The 15,394-nt window shown below is 44.3% G+C and overlaps 1 protein-coding gene across 1 annotated transcript in view; it reads left to right on the plus strand.

The window, feature by feature from the left end:
* The first annotated feature begins 6,487 nt into the window (after window positions 1-6,487).
* The window catches only part of GPR158 (G protein-coupled receptor 158), a 187,149-nt gene continuing 178,242 nt past the window's right edge, over window positions 6,488-15,394 (plus strand). The window contains exon 1 of the mRNA XM_066199205.1: window positions 6,488-7,359. Within this exon, the coding sequence (XP_066055302.1) occupies window positions 6,488-7,359 (872 nt within the window). The remainder of the gene's footprint in view (window positions 7,360-15,394) is intronic.

Below are 15,394 nucleotides of genomic sequence, written 5' to 3' on the forward strand. Positions count from 1 at the left end.
CCTTGCCACAGAGGCTGAGGGCACCACCAGCCCTCAGTACATGTGCACAGTGTTTCCCAACATTTACATCACATCTGTAAAGTACAAGTAGAGTGGACTGTATTTTTATTTGTATTTTATATGGACTACATTTAGACCTGCATTTCAGCATCCCCATCTTTTCCCAACTGTGAATAACCTAACAGAGCCTTTGAATAGTGTTTACTTAAACTGTAGAGTCTGCATCTGCTTGTTAGATACATCAGCATATCAGATGCAAGTTCTCCATAACCAATTAGGTGTCAAAGTCATCAGTGTGCTTTCTGACATTTTCTCCTAATCTAGAATAACATTCTCTGTTGGAGATAAGATGCGATCTTTCAAGCATATACTGGTGCTTTCTATTTCAAGTGTTTGGGGGGAGATTCTAAAGTTGGAAAAAAATCATGCTGTGTATTTTCAGAAAAAGAGATGGAAGAAATTATAAAGAAACTAACGAAATAGATATCACCAGAAGAGTCACAAAAGGATTATTAAACTACTTTTTAGTAATCACGTAAAAATAATAAATTGGTCAAGATTAGCCATTGTAAGTTTATCAAGAGAACTCCACATGCAACAAGCTGAATTTTCTTCTTTGACTTGTAACTGACCACATGGAGAGTGAGGAAGCAGTAGATATGCTGTATGTTTGCATCAGCAGTATTCACTATACATGTAGCTTGAGGTTCTCATCAGTAAGCTAAGGAAATATTGTGTAGGTGATTCATGAGTGGGTAAGCAATTGCTCCTGAACTAATTCTCAAAAGTAAGTATCAGCTTTGTACTATCAATCCAGGAAGATGTTTCTAGTAGGTTCCTGAAAAGTTCTGATCTCAGATACATTCTATTAAATTGGTTAATGAACAGATTGGCTAAAGAAATAAAAAGTCAAATCATAAGCAAATTACTACAAGAAAAAAGGAGATAGTTATAAGCATTTTGAAAAATGGAATAGGAATTAAATATGATTTGGAAAAATCAGAGGTTACCTAAAATCACTTTGGTAAACTTCAGCAAATGCAAGTACAAAATACTACCCAGAGGTAGCAGAGCTCAAATCCTCAAATAAAAATAGATAATAGATAACTGGGAAGCAATATGTTTTGAAAGGTTATGAGGATTACTCAGCATTACAGACTTGAGTAGTGGTCAATACCGTGATGAAGGTTAAAAAGCAGGCAGACCTCAATGTGGGGTGTATTAACAGAGAATTTTACACGTTCTGGAGATGATGCATAGTGGAGGCCTTGTCTGGAACACCTTGGGCTAACAGAATGGATAGTCAAGAAGAGAACAGCAGGGCCAACAACAGTTTTGGAAAGCATAACATAGTCTGTTAAGAAATTTGATTAATTCAGCCCAGAAAAAGAAAAAAAGGAGTAAGTCAAAGTGGTCTTTTGCAGACAGATTATGGTGATTGTGCTCTGAGAAGGCAAAGAAACAAAGCACAGAAGACTTTGACTATATTATGGGGCCCCCTTACCCCACACCCAGTACTAAGGTAATGAAATGTGGAAGAAGGTAGTTAGGGTGGCTGTGGAGTCTGCCTGACTGGAAGTCCTATGAGAGTAGGCAAGCAAGCCCCTGCCAGAGACAGTTGTGCTGTATGTAGTCCTGCTGCAGTGCTGGAGTGCTCTACTAGATAACCTCTGTCAGATTCCTTCTGTCCCAATGTTTCTAAGAACATATCCAGTGGGTTGGAATTTCTCACTATCAGTGAATATTAACTGACAGGCAAGCTCTTCCTGCTTCTTTTGTCCACTTCCAAGTAAGAACTTTAGTACTCTGCGTTTTGGCTATTTCCTCCTGACACATTTTGCTGATGGTTTAAATTCATTCATAAGAGAAAACAAGAGAGTGAACAAAGCCTGGTTTCCAGTGGATTTATGTTCACTCTTTCTCTCACCCTCTGCTGTAATATCAGCATTTCTCCCAGACCCCAAGGACTAGTTGCATTGTTTCTTAAAGTCTCACGGCTCTGTGCTCACTGTCAACAGTACTTGCAGTTCCCCCTTGTCTTTTTGAGTTCCACCCCATGAGCCCCCTTGGCTGTGCCCTCCCTGTTGGATAGGGAGGCTGTTCCACATGTTCCAGCTGTTTTGGGAGTATATTAATGCTTATTAGCCAATATGAGTGGCCAAATGAAAGACCAAAGAGACTATTTAACTGTTGAATTCACTCTGAGCTTTCCCCCCCTCAGCATCAAAAATAAACATGGGTTGCTTTCTTGGATCCAGCTGTGAGTTTCATGACATTTGTAGAAGTTTGTAGACTTCTGTCAAACTTACCTGAAAATAATTAAAGGGATCAGAAGTCACTGGCAGACAGAAAAAAAAATATTGCTGCAAGAATGTTATTTAAGTACTCAAGCTAAAATTAGGAGTACTTTTAAGAATACTTTACTTTTCATGTGTTTTTAAATACCAGAAGTTGTGATTTTGAGACACATTTTGTCTCTATTTTGTGAGACAAATACAACACAATTTTAAAAATTTTGGCACTTATTCTTGTGGGTATTCTCTGTATATCTCCTAGATAGTTTAGGACAAATTCTAATAAATGAGTCTTTAAATATATTTCACAGCTACAACAGTATTTTCTTGTTTCCAACTGGTTAATAATGCAGTAATTCTGATGCTTTTATTATGTCAAACAATTCAGATAAAGCAAGATCTCCTTGCACAGGACATATTTGAAGAAATTAGGTTACACTTACTCTAGTCTGTTAATAACAGCTAACATTTTGCACTACTGTTCTTTCTACACTGTAATTAGGCTCATGTAGAGCTGACTTCAATCCTGAGAGGTAATACAGTGAATTGCGATGCTACATGTACGTACATTGAGTGAAGCAATTGCAATAGTTGTAACAACTCAGAAATATCCAGGACAGTGGTCAGATGCCTCCTGATTCCTTGCAGTGGATGGCTTGATGCAGCACCTCTGGCAGAACTGAGGCAGAAGCATAGGAAACATTATCCAGTCACTGTACTCTTGTGTCTCAGGGGGCTCCCAGTCCATATTCACATTGTCTTGGTCACAGCTGAACAGATTTCTGACACACTCAACTGATTACATGTAACAGTCCAGAAATATTAATGCGTGTTAATATTAAAATAAAAATAGAATGATCACAGGCTTCAACACCTCTTCCGGTCCTTAGTAAACTCATTAGTAAATAAAATATTTGGTAGATTTCCCTCATCTAGGAGGATACTGTATTTCCATATTGCCAATTCCGTGGGTCTCGGTGGTGAATGGTAGGCTTTGGGTCCCACAGCATAGTGTTTACAAAGCCGTAAGAAGATGCACATCTGCAATGGCTTAAAATCTCATTTAGTGAGTTTGTGTCTCATTTTAGACCTAGCTGCGCACAGCAGCTCTTTAGGATCGGCCCCAAACACACTGGAGAAGGAAGCCCTACAGAATGAAGACCTCTTTGAACCTTGTGTGATACAGCTGTACAAGACTCAGCCACCATCTTGGCACCCTGAAGGAGAAAGTTCTCATTAAACCCCTCTCCCTCTGTCTCAGAAGTGCTAGCACAGAGACCAAACACACAGAGTAGACTGATAGGACAGGAAATAGAGAGACTTCTAATGCTTGAGATTAAGGGAAACTTCAAGCATGTGGAGGTGTGCACTAAGCCATTTGGGTCATTGCTCCTGGCAAACATTTGGGTTAAGAACTACAGCTTCTGGGGAGTTAGTGAAGGCCAAGGGGCAGGGGGAGTGGTGGATGCTACTGGACAAGGGTATGTGGAAGGACTATCAGGTGATCAGGAAGTACAAGGGACTTACCATTCAAGTACATTAAGGGGATATTTGATTATCCTGAGAATGTGTGAATGTGGCCATTGAGCAGGCCTAGTGCAATTCAGACAAGTATTAATAGTCAGGCTAAAGTAGGGAATGGGACTTTCCAACAGGGAACTGACCCTTTCTTTACAGCAGCTCTTGTCTGTCAAAAAAGAGAATCAACCCAGGCACACCATTAAAAAATGTGTTTATTTATGTTGCTAGTGATATCTCTCCATGTAACAGATCCTACGTTAGCTTAGCTTAGTCCTGAGAGCTGCTGCTGTCAAAAGCCCTAGTTCTCTCTTATCCACTGCAAATGGTGCATCTTTAGGTATTTGTTCAGAGCAGACTTGGAAATACAAACTCCCTGTGCTGTGCTAAACTGTAAATACCAGCTTCTGAGCTTCTCAGTATAAGCAGTTTCTAAATAACTATTCACTTGAGGGAAAGTTCAGTACAAGTAAATTATGCTTACGTGTTGAATATCCTCTTCAATTGCATGCAGCAAGAGACAAAAAGAATTTATAACTTTCTCTCTTAACCAACTTGTGATACTATAATTATTGAAGGTGTCCATAGGTAAAGACAAAGTGCACAACATCGCTAGGATATGCGGATTGCAAATGTAATTTACATTTAGCTATCTTAGAGTGACTATTCTGTCATGTATAGTTTCAAATAATTCTAAAATAAGATTGTGCTTTAAGGAGCAGATATAGCTTGCAGTGGTTTAAAATTAGATTATATATTCTGCATAACTGAAATCTGCCCCTTGTAGGATGTGCATGCACGTGTATGTATGGGGAAGAAAAAAAAAAGATCCTCTTTTCCTACTCTTTTCGTCTGCACTTTTGAATTCCAAAATGGAATTTTATATTAAATGCGAATGGAATGTAGTTAGGAGATTTTGCCGTGGACCACCTACTCCAAAACTCATACTTTGCTGTCCCCTGTCACAAATCCCTCATCCATTAGTAAGAGATTGAGAAGATGCATACAAAAGTTAAACACATATTGAAATGTTTTATTAAACTAGATCCTTATTAGTGATCATGATGGCTTATCTGGAAAATCCTAACTTTGTCTTCTAAGCATTTATGTTATTCCAAGGGAGTTTCCACAGAGCAGGAGCAAAGCTCGGTGATCAGCCTGTGCTGCTTCGGCTCCACACAGGTTCTCCGAAGGTCAGTGTTAAAAGCCACTGGATTAAGGGCTTAGTTTTGAAAACAGCTGTAGGAATTAGCACCTTGGAGTTAAAACACGAAGGGGAAAAAAGATCATGGTTACAGAAACACAACCAGCCAGCCACCGTAGTGGCAGGGAGAGGGAAGGCGGCCCAGCTCCCGTTCCGTCGGGATGCACTCCGTGCCTGGGGCAGGTGAGGAGGACGAGTGGGGCAGTCCGGGAGAGGCGCCCGCGGGCGATGGGGCCGGAGATCCCAAACTCCTTCCTCCTGGGCAGCCCGGCCGGCCCCGCGCGTCCCGGGGACAGCCGAGGCGCAGCCTGTGCCTCCTCCACCCACCCTAAAAACGCTGGAAGCGAGAGCGCCTTCCCCACAGCGGCACGCAGCCCTGACAGGCATCAACCCACGCGGCGGATCTAGCTGGAACTATCTTCCCCCGCGGCGCCGGGCTTCTCCTGCTCCCCGCACGGAGGGGGGACGCGGAGCGGGGTTTTTGGGGCACCCCGACCCCTCTCCTGCGCTCGCCCCCGGCGCGGAGGCGCAGTCCCAGACCCGGCCACCAGGTGTCGCTGCCACGCGCCGCGGGCGACCCCCGGCCCGGGCCCTGCGGAGCCCCCGCGGATTCCCCGCCCGCGACTCCCGAGCCCCGGAAAAGCGGAGCGGTTCCCACCGGGGCGGGCGCCTGTCCCGCCTCCGTGCCGAGCTGAGCCGGCTGCAGGTGAAGCCAGGTGCCTCGACGCCTCTCCGCGGCCGCGGCACCGCCTCCCTTGGCACCGCACAGCGCCGTCCTCCTGCCCCGTGAGTGGCTGCTGGCTGACTGACAGGCGAAGTGGCCACATAGGGCGGCCGCTGCCTGGCGTACACCTATAAGGGCCGGCAGTGAGGGGAGCCGCGCCGTGTGGGGTGCCCGCGGCGGAGCCGCCTGGTGAGCATCCGTCCTCCCACGGCCGGGCGTCCTCGCTCGCAGAGCCGAGCGCTGGCGGAGGCGGGCGCCTGCCCGCTGGCTCCACGGCAGCAGCCCCGCCCGCCGGTCCCCGCAGCAAGTGGCAGTCCCGAGCCGCGGGCCCTCCACTCCGGCAGCGGCGCCCAAAGGATGCGGAGCGGCGGAGCGCGGGCGGCGGCGGGGCGCCGCGGGGGGACCCGCCGCTGCGCCGGGCGCGGGCGCCGCCGCCCCTGCGTGCTGCGCCGGGCAGGAGCTCAGTGAGCGCGGTGGCCGCGGCGGGAGGAGGCGCAGGCGGGCTCGGCTCTGCTGTCGCCGGAGCGGCTGCGCGCCGCTCCGCGCCGGCGGTGGGGCTGTGCGGAGCCCCGCGCTGGGGAGGTTGCGGGCGGCACCACCACAGGTGACTCGCGGGCCGGGGGTCGCGTTCCGCCCCGCTGCCGCTCGGCCGCCTCTGCGCGTTCGCACCCCTTCGCCGCGGCCGCCTGCGCGAAGCCCGTCTTCTGCCGCCTCGCCGTGCCGGCGCGACCGGCAGCACCGGGGGACATGGCTTTGCTCCGGCTCCTTCTCCTCTTGCTCCTCGCCCAGCGCGGGCTGGGGGCTGCCGCCGACCAAGGGCAGGCGGTGCGCGGCCGGGAGCGGGCGCTCGGAGGGAAGCAGCCTATTTACAACCACATCAAGAGCCGGGAGCCTCTGCCGGCCCCGCGGAGCCGCTCTACAGAGAGCACCATCTTGGCGCAGCGGCTCGCCGAGGAGGTGCCCCAGGACGTGGCCTCTTTCCTCTACACGGGAGACTCCCGGGAGTTGCGGCGAGCCAACTGCTCCGGCCGGTACGAGCTAGCCAGCCTCGCCGGCAAGTCGCGCTTCACCTCGCACCCCTCCCTGCACGGCGCCCTGGGCACCCTCACCCACGCCACCAACTTACTCAACATGATCCTCCAGAGCAATAAGTCGCGGGAGCAGAACTTGCAGGAGGACCTGGAGTGGTACCGCGCCTTGATCAGGAGCCTGCTGGAGGAGGACCCCAACATCTCCAGGGCCGCTATCACTTTCAGCACGGAGCCTTTCTCCTCCACCCCCCAGGTTTTCCTCCAGGCCAGTAGGCACGAGAGCCAGGTCCTCCTGCAGGACTTGTCCTCCACGGCTCACCGCCTGGCCAATGCCTCTGTGGAAACAGAGTGGTTCCACAGCTTGAAGCGCAAGTGGAGGCCACATCTGCACAGGAAGGTCTTAAACACCGGCCCCAAAACTTTGGAAAACAGTTGGAAGAGGCGGGAGAGCTTCACTGCTGATAAGAACCACATCAGGTGGTCCTCACCATACCTGGAGTGTGAGAATGGGAATTACAAACCCGGCTGGCTAGTGACTCTCTCGGCGGCTTTCTATGGGCTGCGGCCAAACCTCCTGCCCGAGTTCAGGTAAGGGGAGTGTTCTGCTTGCTTTCTGTCGAGAAGGAGAGGGGGGCAGCAGGGTGGGGGTTTGGTTCTGCCCTCTCTTCTCGGGAAGGGCGTTCTGGTCTCTGGGTGACCTGACCAACCCCTGCTGCACAGTCACACCGCAGTTAGACCTCAGGCCTTCCTGTTGAGCCGTACTCTCGTGCCTTCGGGAGCTGTGGCTCCGTAAAAGAATCGCTGTCGTCTCCGTCTGTAAGACAGCGTTTGCTTTACCTGCTCCCGTTGGAGCAGACGTGCATGTGGGTTACGTTCCTGGTGTGCCTGTGGTGGGGAGAGGAGAGCAGCAGTTGCCAGTTGAAGTTTATCTGTGTCTGCAAGAGGAAAATGCTCACTGAGGCGGCATTTCTTACTGTACTGCAAAAATTCACCTAGCTGGACCCCAACTATGCTTTAACCTACTGGGAAATAACAGTGTTGTGCTGGTGAGCTGCTGTTTCTGGTCTCCAGAGCTCATCCACTGTGGGGTGCTCGAGCCTGGTCAATGGCCAGTACACTTGTAGGTAAATAAGGTTGGTGACTGCAGTTCTGTCATAGTTCATGTGGCTATAACCTGAACTGGCCGTAGGAAAGCGTTCCTTTTACACCACCAGCTTTATATTTGATACCTGGCATATGTAAAGGTTCACTTATTTTTTTTTTATCGCTTTATATACTTTTTGTTGCTTTGCCACTGAACTGCAACTAACAGAGAGGAAGATAGAAAAAGGCTCTTTCTTGTTTGTTTGTATTTTGACCCCAAAGAGATTTGCTTAAAGAGTGGGAGCAACCTGTAGAGTGTTGAGATGCCAGTTTTTCCCCTGGCAGTCCTGTGAGGGGATCACAGGTAGCTCTCTCCAGTGGGGAATGCCCACTGCCCACAAGCAACTGGCATTTCTCAGGATGAGAGAGGAGCGCAGGATTTCTTTGGTGTTATGAATTAGTAGTAGGTAAAGATTGATAAGAACGTAGCAGGCACCGAAGAGATTTTGCCACACCTAGGTGGCAAGGCAATAATGTCTGCAAATGCAGTTTCTCTTGCCTTAGTCTGAAATCCAGTGAGATCAAAGAGGTATGAATATAGTTATAAATACTTAAAAAAAATGAAATTTGTTGAATGGATAATGGTTGCTTATTTCTCTATTGAATTACTTTTTGCCCTGGAATTTTCACACTTATGGGGATGGTAGGGTTAAGGTAAAATGAGCTCATCTGTAGGCTGTTTGTTGCTGAATTCCTCTTGAGACCAAAACCCAGGAACAGGTCTACTGTAGAGCTCTTCTGGACCATAGGGAGTCCAGAGAAGCCAGGAAGCTTGTCAGAGATCATTGAAATGATCTCTGACAAATGTTCAACATTTGATGGACTTTGGATGTGGATGAAAGTTAATGTAGGCTGATATTGTCTTGTTGAGGATAGAATTTTGCAGAACCACTAGGCTGGTGGTGTGGTGGCAGCCACAAAGAATATAAATTTTGAAATAAAGCTTAACTCAAAGAAACTTCAGTCTTGACATACTGGAAGAGGAAATAAACCCCTGTTTTAAGCAAATAGAGTCTAAAGCTACGATCCCAGCTCTGTGCCAAGATTCTGTGATGTCAGAAAGGATCTCAGTGGTGTAGGTTTCTGCTGTGGTAGCTTTGGTGTGCAGAACACACCAGGTCTGTTTTGGCGTAACCCTGGCCAACCACGGCAACCAGTAGATGTCCTCGTGGATGCAGTGCAGAGCACTGCCTTCCCAGCCTCTGTTTGCCATGTGGGGGTCACTTTCGTTGAAGAAATAGAATAATCTATTATAACTCTGATATTTCAAAGGGCATTCACTGAGCTCATCGAAGCTTGGAGAACCACTTCTTATATAGAAGATCTTGGGATGGTGTATGCTGTGCAAGTTCGAAGTGTTGTGTTGCTGTTATACCGAACAGTTGGGACAAAACCAACAAAGATTTGTTGTATCAACAGAGATGAGTTTGTAAGCAGTTCTAAAAAATGGGTTTTGTTTTTTGCTAAACTATTAAAGAAGCAGTTGGAAGAAGTAAAATTATAAGCCCATACACATTCTGGCAAGGCTAAAGGATAGTTCCTGATTTGAAGTATGCTAGATGAAAGATGAGGTTTAATGTAAGATTATTGCTTGGGATTTTGAGAAAGTAGCTTCTTAGCTACACAGAAAATAGTATGCACAAAATATGTTTCCAAGACTTGTAGTTTGTCTCAATATTTACACAGTGTTTTCAATACTTAATAGTTACACAGCCTCACTGTGAATTTTTAAGAGAAAAAAATGATTTAAAGCATGAGCACATAATAGGAAAATGTAAAATAGTGTGGTTACTGGAAAATTAGTGTGAATTACTATAAGATGCCTCTTGAAGTAAGCTTTACTCCCCCTCACCATCAGTCTTTGAGTGACATAATACTTTTACTTCAAATTCTTTTTTAAGGCCCTTATAAAAAAACAGTGTTCATTAACCTCCATCTTTTGGGACTGCTGTGTTCTTTTCTCCTGAAAATGTATCTTTGAACCATGTGTTAGAAACATTTAAATAAATCAGTTACCATGCCCTTCCCATTTAGTAGTCTTGCATGATACCATTAAGTTAGTCTTATTAATATTATTCTAAAAGTTTGTGTACTTTCTTACATTGTTTAAGGCATGCTACAGTAGGGTAAGGTACATTCAGGAGCGTGCTATATCCATGAAAGAGAGTTCTTTCACTTTACAGAAGGAAAAGCCATTGCTCCTTGGTATCTCTTCTGTAGCAGTAACAGATGGGCTTGTTCATGTGGCATAGCAATGGAAAGAGTTTAATGAAGGCAGTACTGATAACTACTACTGGCTGTGTTCAGTGCATGCTGCTGCTGCAGTGCTGTTGTCAATGACGTTCTGGAAGTGCAGCAAAAAGCAGCAAGCTTTGTTCTTAACATTGTGCAGAGTTTGGCCTGAGGATGTGAGTGTTACAGGCCAGGGGGCTCTTGCAAACAGCTCATCTGTCTTCGATTTCGCCTCTCCCCTTCCCAAGAGATTACTGGCAAACTGCCCCAAGTGAAGGCCAAGGAGAGAATGTGGTTAAGTTGTCTTGCCGTGGCTAACCCTGTAGACGAATACTGAGATAAAGTGGAGAAGCCAAAGGCAACTTGATTGTGCTGATAAATGTACCAGAAGCTGTTCAGTCCCAGTGGGGCCACATTAGCTTAGTACAATGCTAAACTAGCAGTGCTGGCTGTCTGCAGCTTCTTAGCAGTGCTTGCTGGTATTTTGTTGTCTGCATTTGCTGGTCTTTCCACCCAAAATGCATGGCGAGAACGTTACTATTACCTGCTTATAAGATGCAGTGTAGGTTCTCGTTCAGAAATCAGGATCCACAGAGACTCGAAGTAATCACTTGATGTTAACCATCCCTCCTGTCTAAACTGATGCTATTTGCAGCTTAAATTCACCACTTAATGTGCCTAATCACTCTACTACTGTAGTGCTGCAGGGGGTAGAGCACAGTAGCATCTGTCACAGATCTGTGCCCCTTCTCTGCTACTGTCTATCACATGGTCAGAATGAACCATATTTTATGGCATGTGATGACCCAGCTGTCCTCATTGCAGCCCTACTGAGAAAGTGGAAATGTGTGAGAAGGTGCATGTTGTAATTATGATTTCTATTCTAAAAGTATTTTCTTGGTGCCTGGAGAAGAAATGAGAGGTCTTCATTGCTTCAGCAGCCCAAGGAGACGAGTGGGAATGGTCACTTCATCTAGAAGAAAGATGACTAAATAGTCAGCTAATAGGAACACACCATTTAAAAAAAGTCCTCCTGGGTCACTGAGTCAGCCTTCTGCTGTCACAAGCCCACTTAATGTCATCAGTTGACAAATCTCCATCTTTTAGTAGGTGGGTTTCCCTCTTGACTCTTCAGTTCACTGGCATGCTGGACCTAAGGATTGGATAACTTCTCATTTCTGATGTGAATTTATTTGCAGTCAGTTCTCATGCATTTATTCTGGTCCAGAACTGTCTTCCATCTGACTTAGCACTCTTAGCTGGTGTTTACTGCCCTGACTTATTTATAGGCAGTGGCCCCTTCTCCACCTTTGTTTACTAGACTACACAAACTGACTTTCTTTAGTCTCTGTCTTAAGCTGTTGCCATGGTCCCTCTTCTCAAGTCTCGTTCCAATATTTCCTGAACATGGTTAGTCAGATTCATGTGCACTGTTTCAGCCTTGTGCAAAGACATCAATTATCCCCAAACTCTGATGAATGAGTTACTGCTTTTGCAGTTCAAAATGTTCCCTTGTGTGCTGTTCTCATTTTCCTTAACGTTGTGTTGTAATATGTCTACATTTTTGGAACTGGTCATTGGTCTTGCATGATTTCTCATTGTGGAGGTCAGATTGTCTTCAGGATACAAAGCATTGGCTTTCTTTTCCCCTCCCACCATCTTCCAGCAAGTTTTTTTTGCCAAATCCAGCACAGCATTTGCTATCTTTTTTAAAGGTTTTTAGGGAGAATCCAATGGAATAATGTCTGTTTTGGCAGAAAGGTACTTGACCAGCAAGACGAATAAGTTGGGGATGACTTTTTAAAAATTTTATTTTATTTTGGATGGTGTCTTTTTCTGGATCATTTACAGGTAACTTCATTCTGAAGTTTGGCCAGATTGTGCTGAATCTTAATATTTTCTGTCTTCCAGAGGTTTGCTACTTCTCTCAGTTATTGGAAAGATATCCCTTGATGCAAAGATAATCTTTACAGCACAGTTAAATTGAGCTGTTGCTTCCCTAAAGGCAGTGTAATGTAGTGATTTGCACTATACCATTTACAATTACTTGGACCACTCCAGTGTTGGGCTATGACAGGACTCTTAGTTAAGGAAATGTTACTAAAGGCAGATTAAACCATGGAGGTAGAAGTATTTATGACAAATAAGTAATTTCTTAGGGATTATATATATGATTTATTATTCTGCTAAATATTTCAGAGCTATTAAATTGCTTGGTAAAAAAAGCCCAAACACATGTAGACATGCAAAAAGGGTTTTTAAAAGTGGATAATTTTTTTCCTTTAGACATGGTTTAATTTTTTTCTATAGTCCCCTTTTTAGTTTCCCCCAATGTCTCTTTAGTCTGAATACCGAGCTAAGAGAAAATTAATTTTAATTGTTTAAGGAGCGTTTTTAATTTTTTTTGTGCCACTATGATGGGACTTTAGTTTTATAATACAGAAAATATTTTAAAATGGTGAGGTTGACATTTTTTATGACATATCCTAGCCTTTAACATGATTGAAGATGTGAGTGGATTTAGAACAGGTTTCAAAAATGAAAAGGAATAATTTATTTCCTAGAATTTCTAAAAGTCTTGGATTTGTGCTTCTGAAAAGAAGTTAAAACAAAGAAGCCTCTTATTATCCTGTCTGTTTGTGGAAACCCTCAGGATATTTTAAGTATTCTCTAGGCAATGAATTATGTCCCTGCCAGTATTTTTCATATGAGGTCATGGATAGGGATAGAAAACTGGATGTTGATGAAACATAGGAAAGAAACAATTAATAGGGGTTTTTCTTTTAGCACCATGATTCAGCTTTCTCCAGTATTGGAGAAACAGAAGTGGGTCTTTGAAGAAAGAAGTTTAATATGGCCATGGGAGGATTGAAACACATACTGCATTCATGTCCACAATTATGTAGCACATGCTAATTTGCAATAAAAGGAACCATATTTTGTTTGGGTCAGACTTCTGTTTCCAAGTCCTTTGTTCTCCACCCCCATCCCCCTTGGGCTAGACTTCCAGCACAGCAGGTTATCAAAGCTCTTTTGAAGGGGATGGACATGTGGCAGTCCTTACTGAGATTCAGCTCCAGGACTGTCATCTATTCTATTTGTGAGTGTGGGCTGAGATAGAAATCTTCCTAAAGGTAAGAAAAAATGTACTGCTGTGTTAGGTCAAATAAAAGGTTTCCATAGCTCTTGCTCCAAAAGCAGCTTCTGCCAGGTACTGAAGGAAAAATGTCAAGTTCTCCTATCCTGGTTATATCCAATTTACCAGTGATAAGCAATAAAAATAAATTGTTTTTCAGACTTTATCTGAATGACTGGATGGTAAGTACATATTAAACTGTCCTTCATGATTCTTATCCATGCTTTAACACATTTTTGTCTTCTGCAATGTAGTTTGGCATTGCATTCTACAATATATTTATATATTCCATAAATAATATCCATCTATTATGGGTTCCATAAGTTTCTGATTCACTTTATGAATCTAAACACATTGGGATATCCCAGATTCTTGAATGAATACTTTCCAAAGCGTTTTTTCTGTGTCAGCCAGGTTTAGTTGTGGGTTATATTAAGCATTTTTATCACTTGTAAACTTTGTCACTGGCCACTCATTTGTGAAGTCCAGAAGAGATAGTTGTAAAGTACAGCTTGTCAACTTCCCTGTGTGTGAAAGCTGACTTTTGTTTCATTGATTCTTTCAAGAGTGATGAAAATAACTAATTTTTGTCAGAAGCTGTCTTTACTCTGAACTATTTTTGTAATTTGCTTGTGTATTGTTAGAGATTCTACTTCAGCCTTCCACTTTGAGGTATTTGAAATGGTTTTATTTAGTAGAGCCTATACTTTTAACATGCTGTTTCTAAAAATATCTTGGTTTTGTCTTTCATTCTTGTGATTTGTATGTTTCTCCTTGCCCAGGTTTATGCTTTTTTTTTTTTTTTTTTTTTTTTTTTTTTTTTTTTTGTAGGTTGTATTCCACTTACTTTTGAGTTTTAAAATGACCTTATCGCCTTTAAATAAGTCTTCAGGGTCACAGGATTTGGTATAGTTAGGCTGAGACCATCCCTCGTGCGTAGGATTCTTCTATTTCAAAAGCTCCCATGGATTGCAATGAAAACTTTTTAAAAAGGGTAACCTGAGTTTGGCTCCAAGACTGCTTTTCATAAGGATAATGTAATGTAAGTGGTACTCTACCATCACTGACACCTGGCATTCCTATACAAGGTGATGCTTTGTGACAGAGTTAAGATGCTAGCAGCAACTTGAGCATCCTCAAACAAACAAATGAAAAAGAAACCAAACAAAAAAACCCCCACACCATCCCTGCCCCTCAGAGTATCTAAGGAGCTCTGACTAAACTGCAGGGGAATCCCCAAGGAGGCAGCACTGCATGCCATAAATCTGAAGGCAGATTTAAATTTGAAGTAATTCTCCAGACAATAGAAAATTCAGCTTTAAGTATTCTGCCCTTGTAGTACTGTTTCAAATGGACTGGAGGGATTTTCTTTGCAGGTGAATCCTAATTTATGTGCCCACACTGCTATACCTTACTCCTCAGTTAAGTTTATTTTTAGTGGAAGCTGGTCCTCCTATGAAAATGTGTGCTGAAAAGCAGCAGTCATGCTAGGGCTGAGGAATTCGGCAAGTGTCTGTCCTGTTATTAGTAAGGAATTGATGGTAACTCCATGACCAGGCCAAAGTCTTGGGTCACGTCACCAGTAGCCTTTTGTGAATCTGGCTGGTTATGCAAGGTAACAACTTTGACAATGTCCAAGTGGTGCAGAATCCTAAATCTTAACTTTAAAAGACAAGCTGAACCTGCAGTAGCTGCTGTTTGTCAGTAAGACTTATAGCTGAAATTCATTTGCGAATTTGACAGCAGGATTATTTTTGGGTGCTCAGATCAATGGTACATGGGAGGAAGCCTCAGGTGTCAGGCAGTAGATGGTAGTTGAAGATTAACATTCTTGAAAGTGGCAACATCCGAAATGAGAGTGGTCAGAAAAGGCATCTGCCCTGAAAACATTGGCTATGCTGAAAACTGTGTTTGTCTAGAGGAGTGGGCGTTTGCAGATTTCTGATGGCTGTAGGGAAGTTATTTTTCTTACTTCCTTGTTCTGTGGTAAAGAGGACTTGTGAAGGACAGCATGGAGGGCTGAATGCACATGACAGCAAGAATCTAAGCAGGTGTTTCAATGTGGGGAGTGATGCCCACTTTAGTGTGTGATAGCCATGTCTTATGCCTTAG

Source organism: Chamaea fasciata, unplaced genomic scaffold (genome assembly GCF_029207755.1).
Source record: "Chamaea fasciata isolate MVZ Bird 193981 ecotype frontalis unplaced genomic scaffold, bChaFas1.0.hap1 SCAF_1, whole genome shotgun sequence".
NCBI lineage: Eukaryota > Metazoa > Chordata > Aves > Passeriformes > Sylviidae > Chamaea > Chamaea fasciata.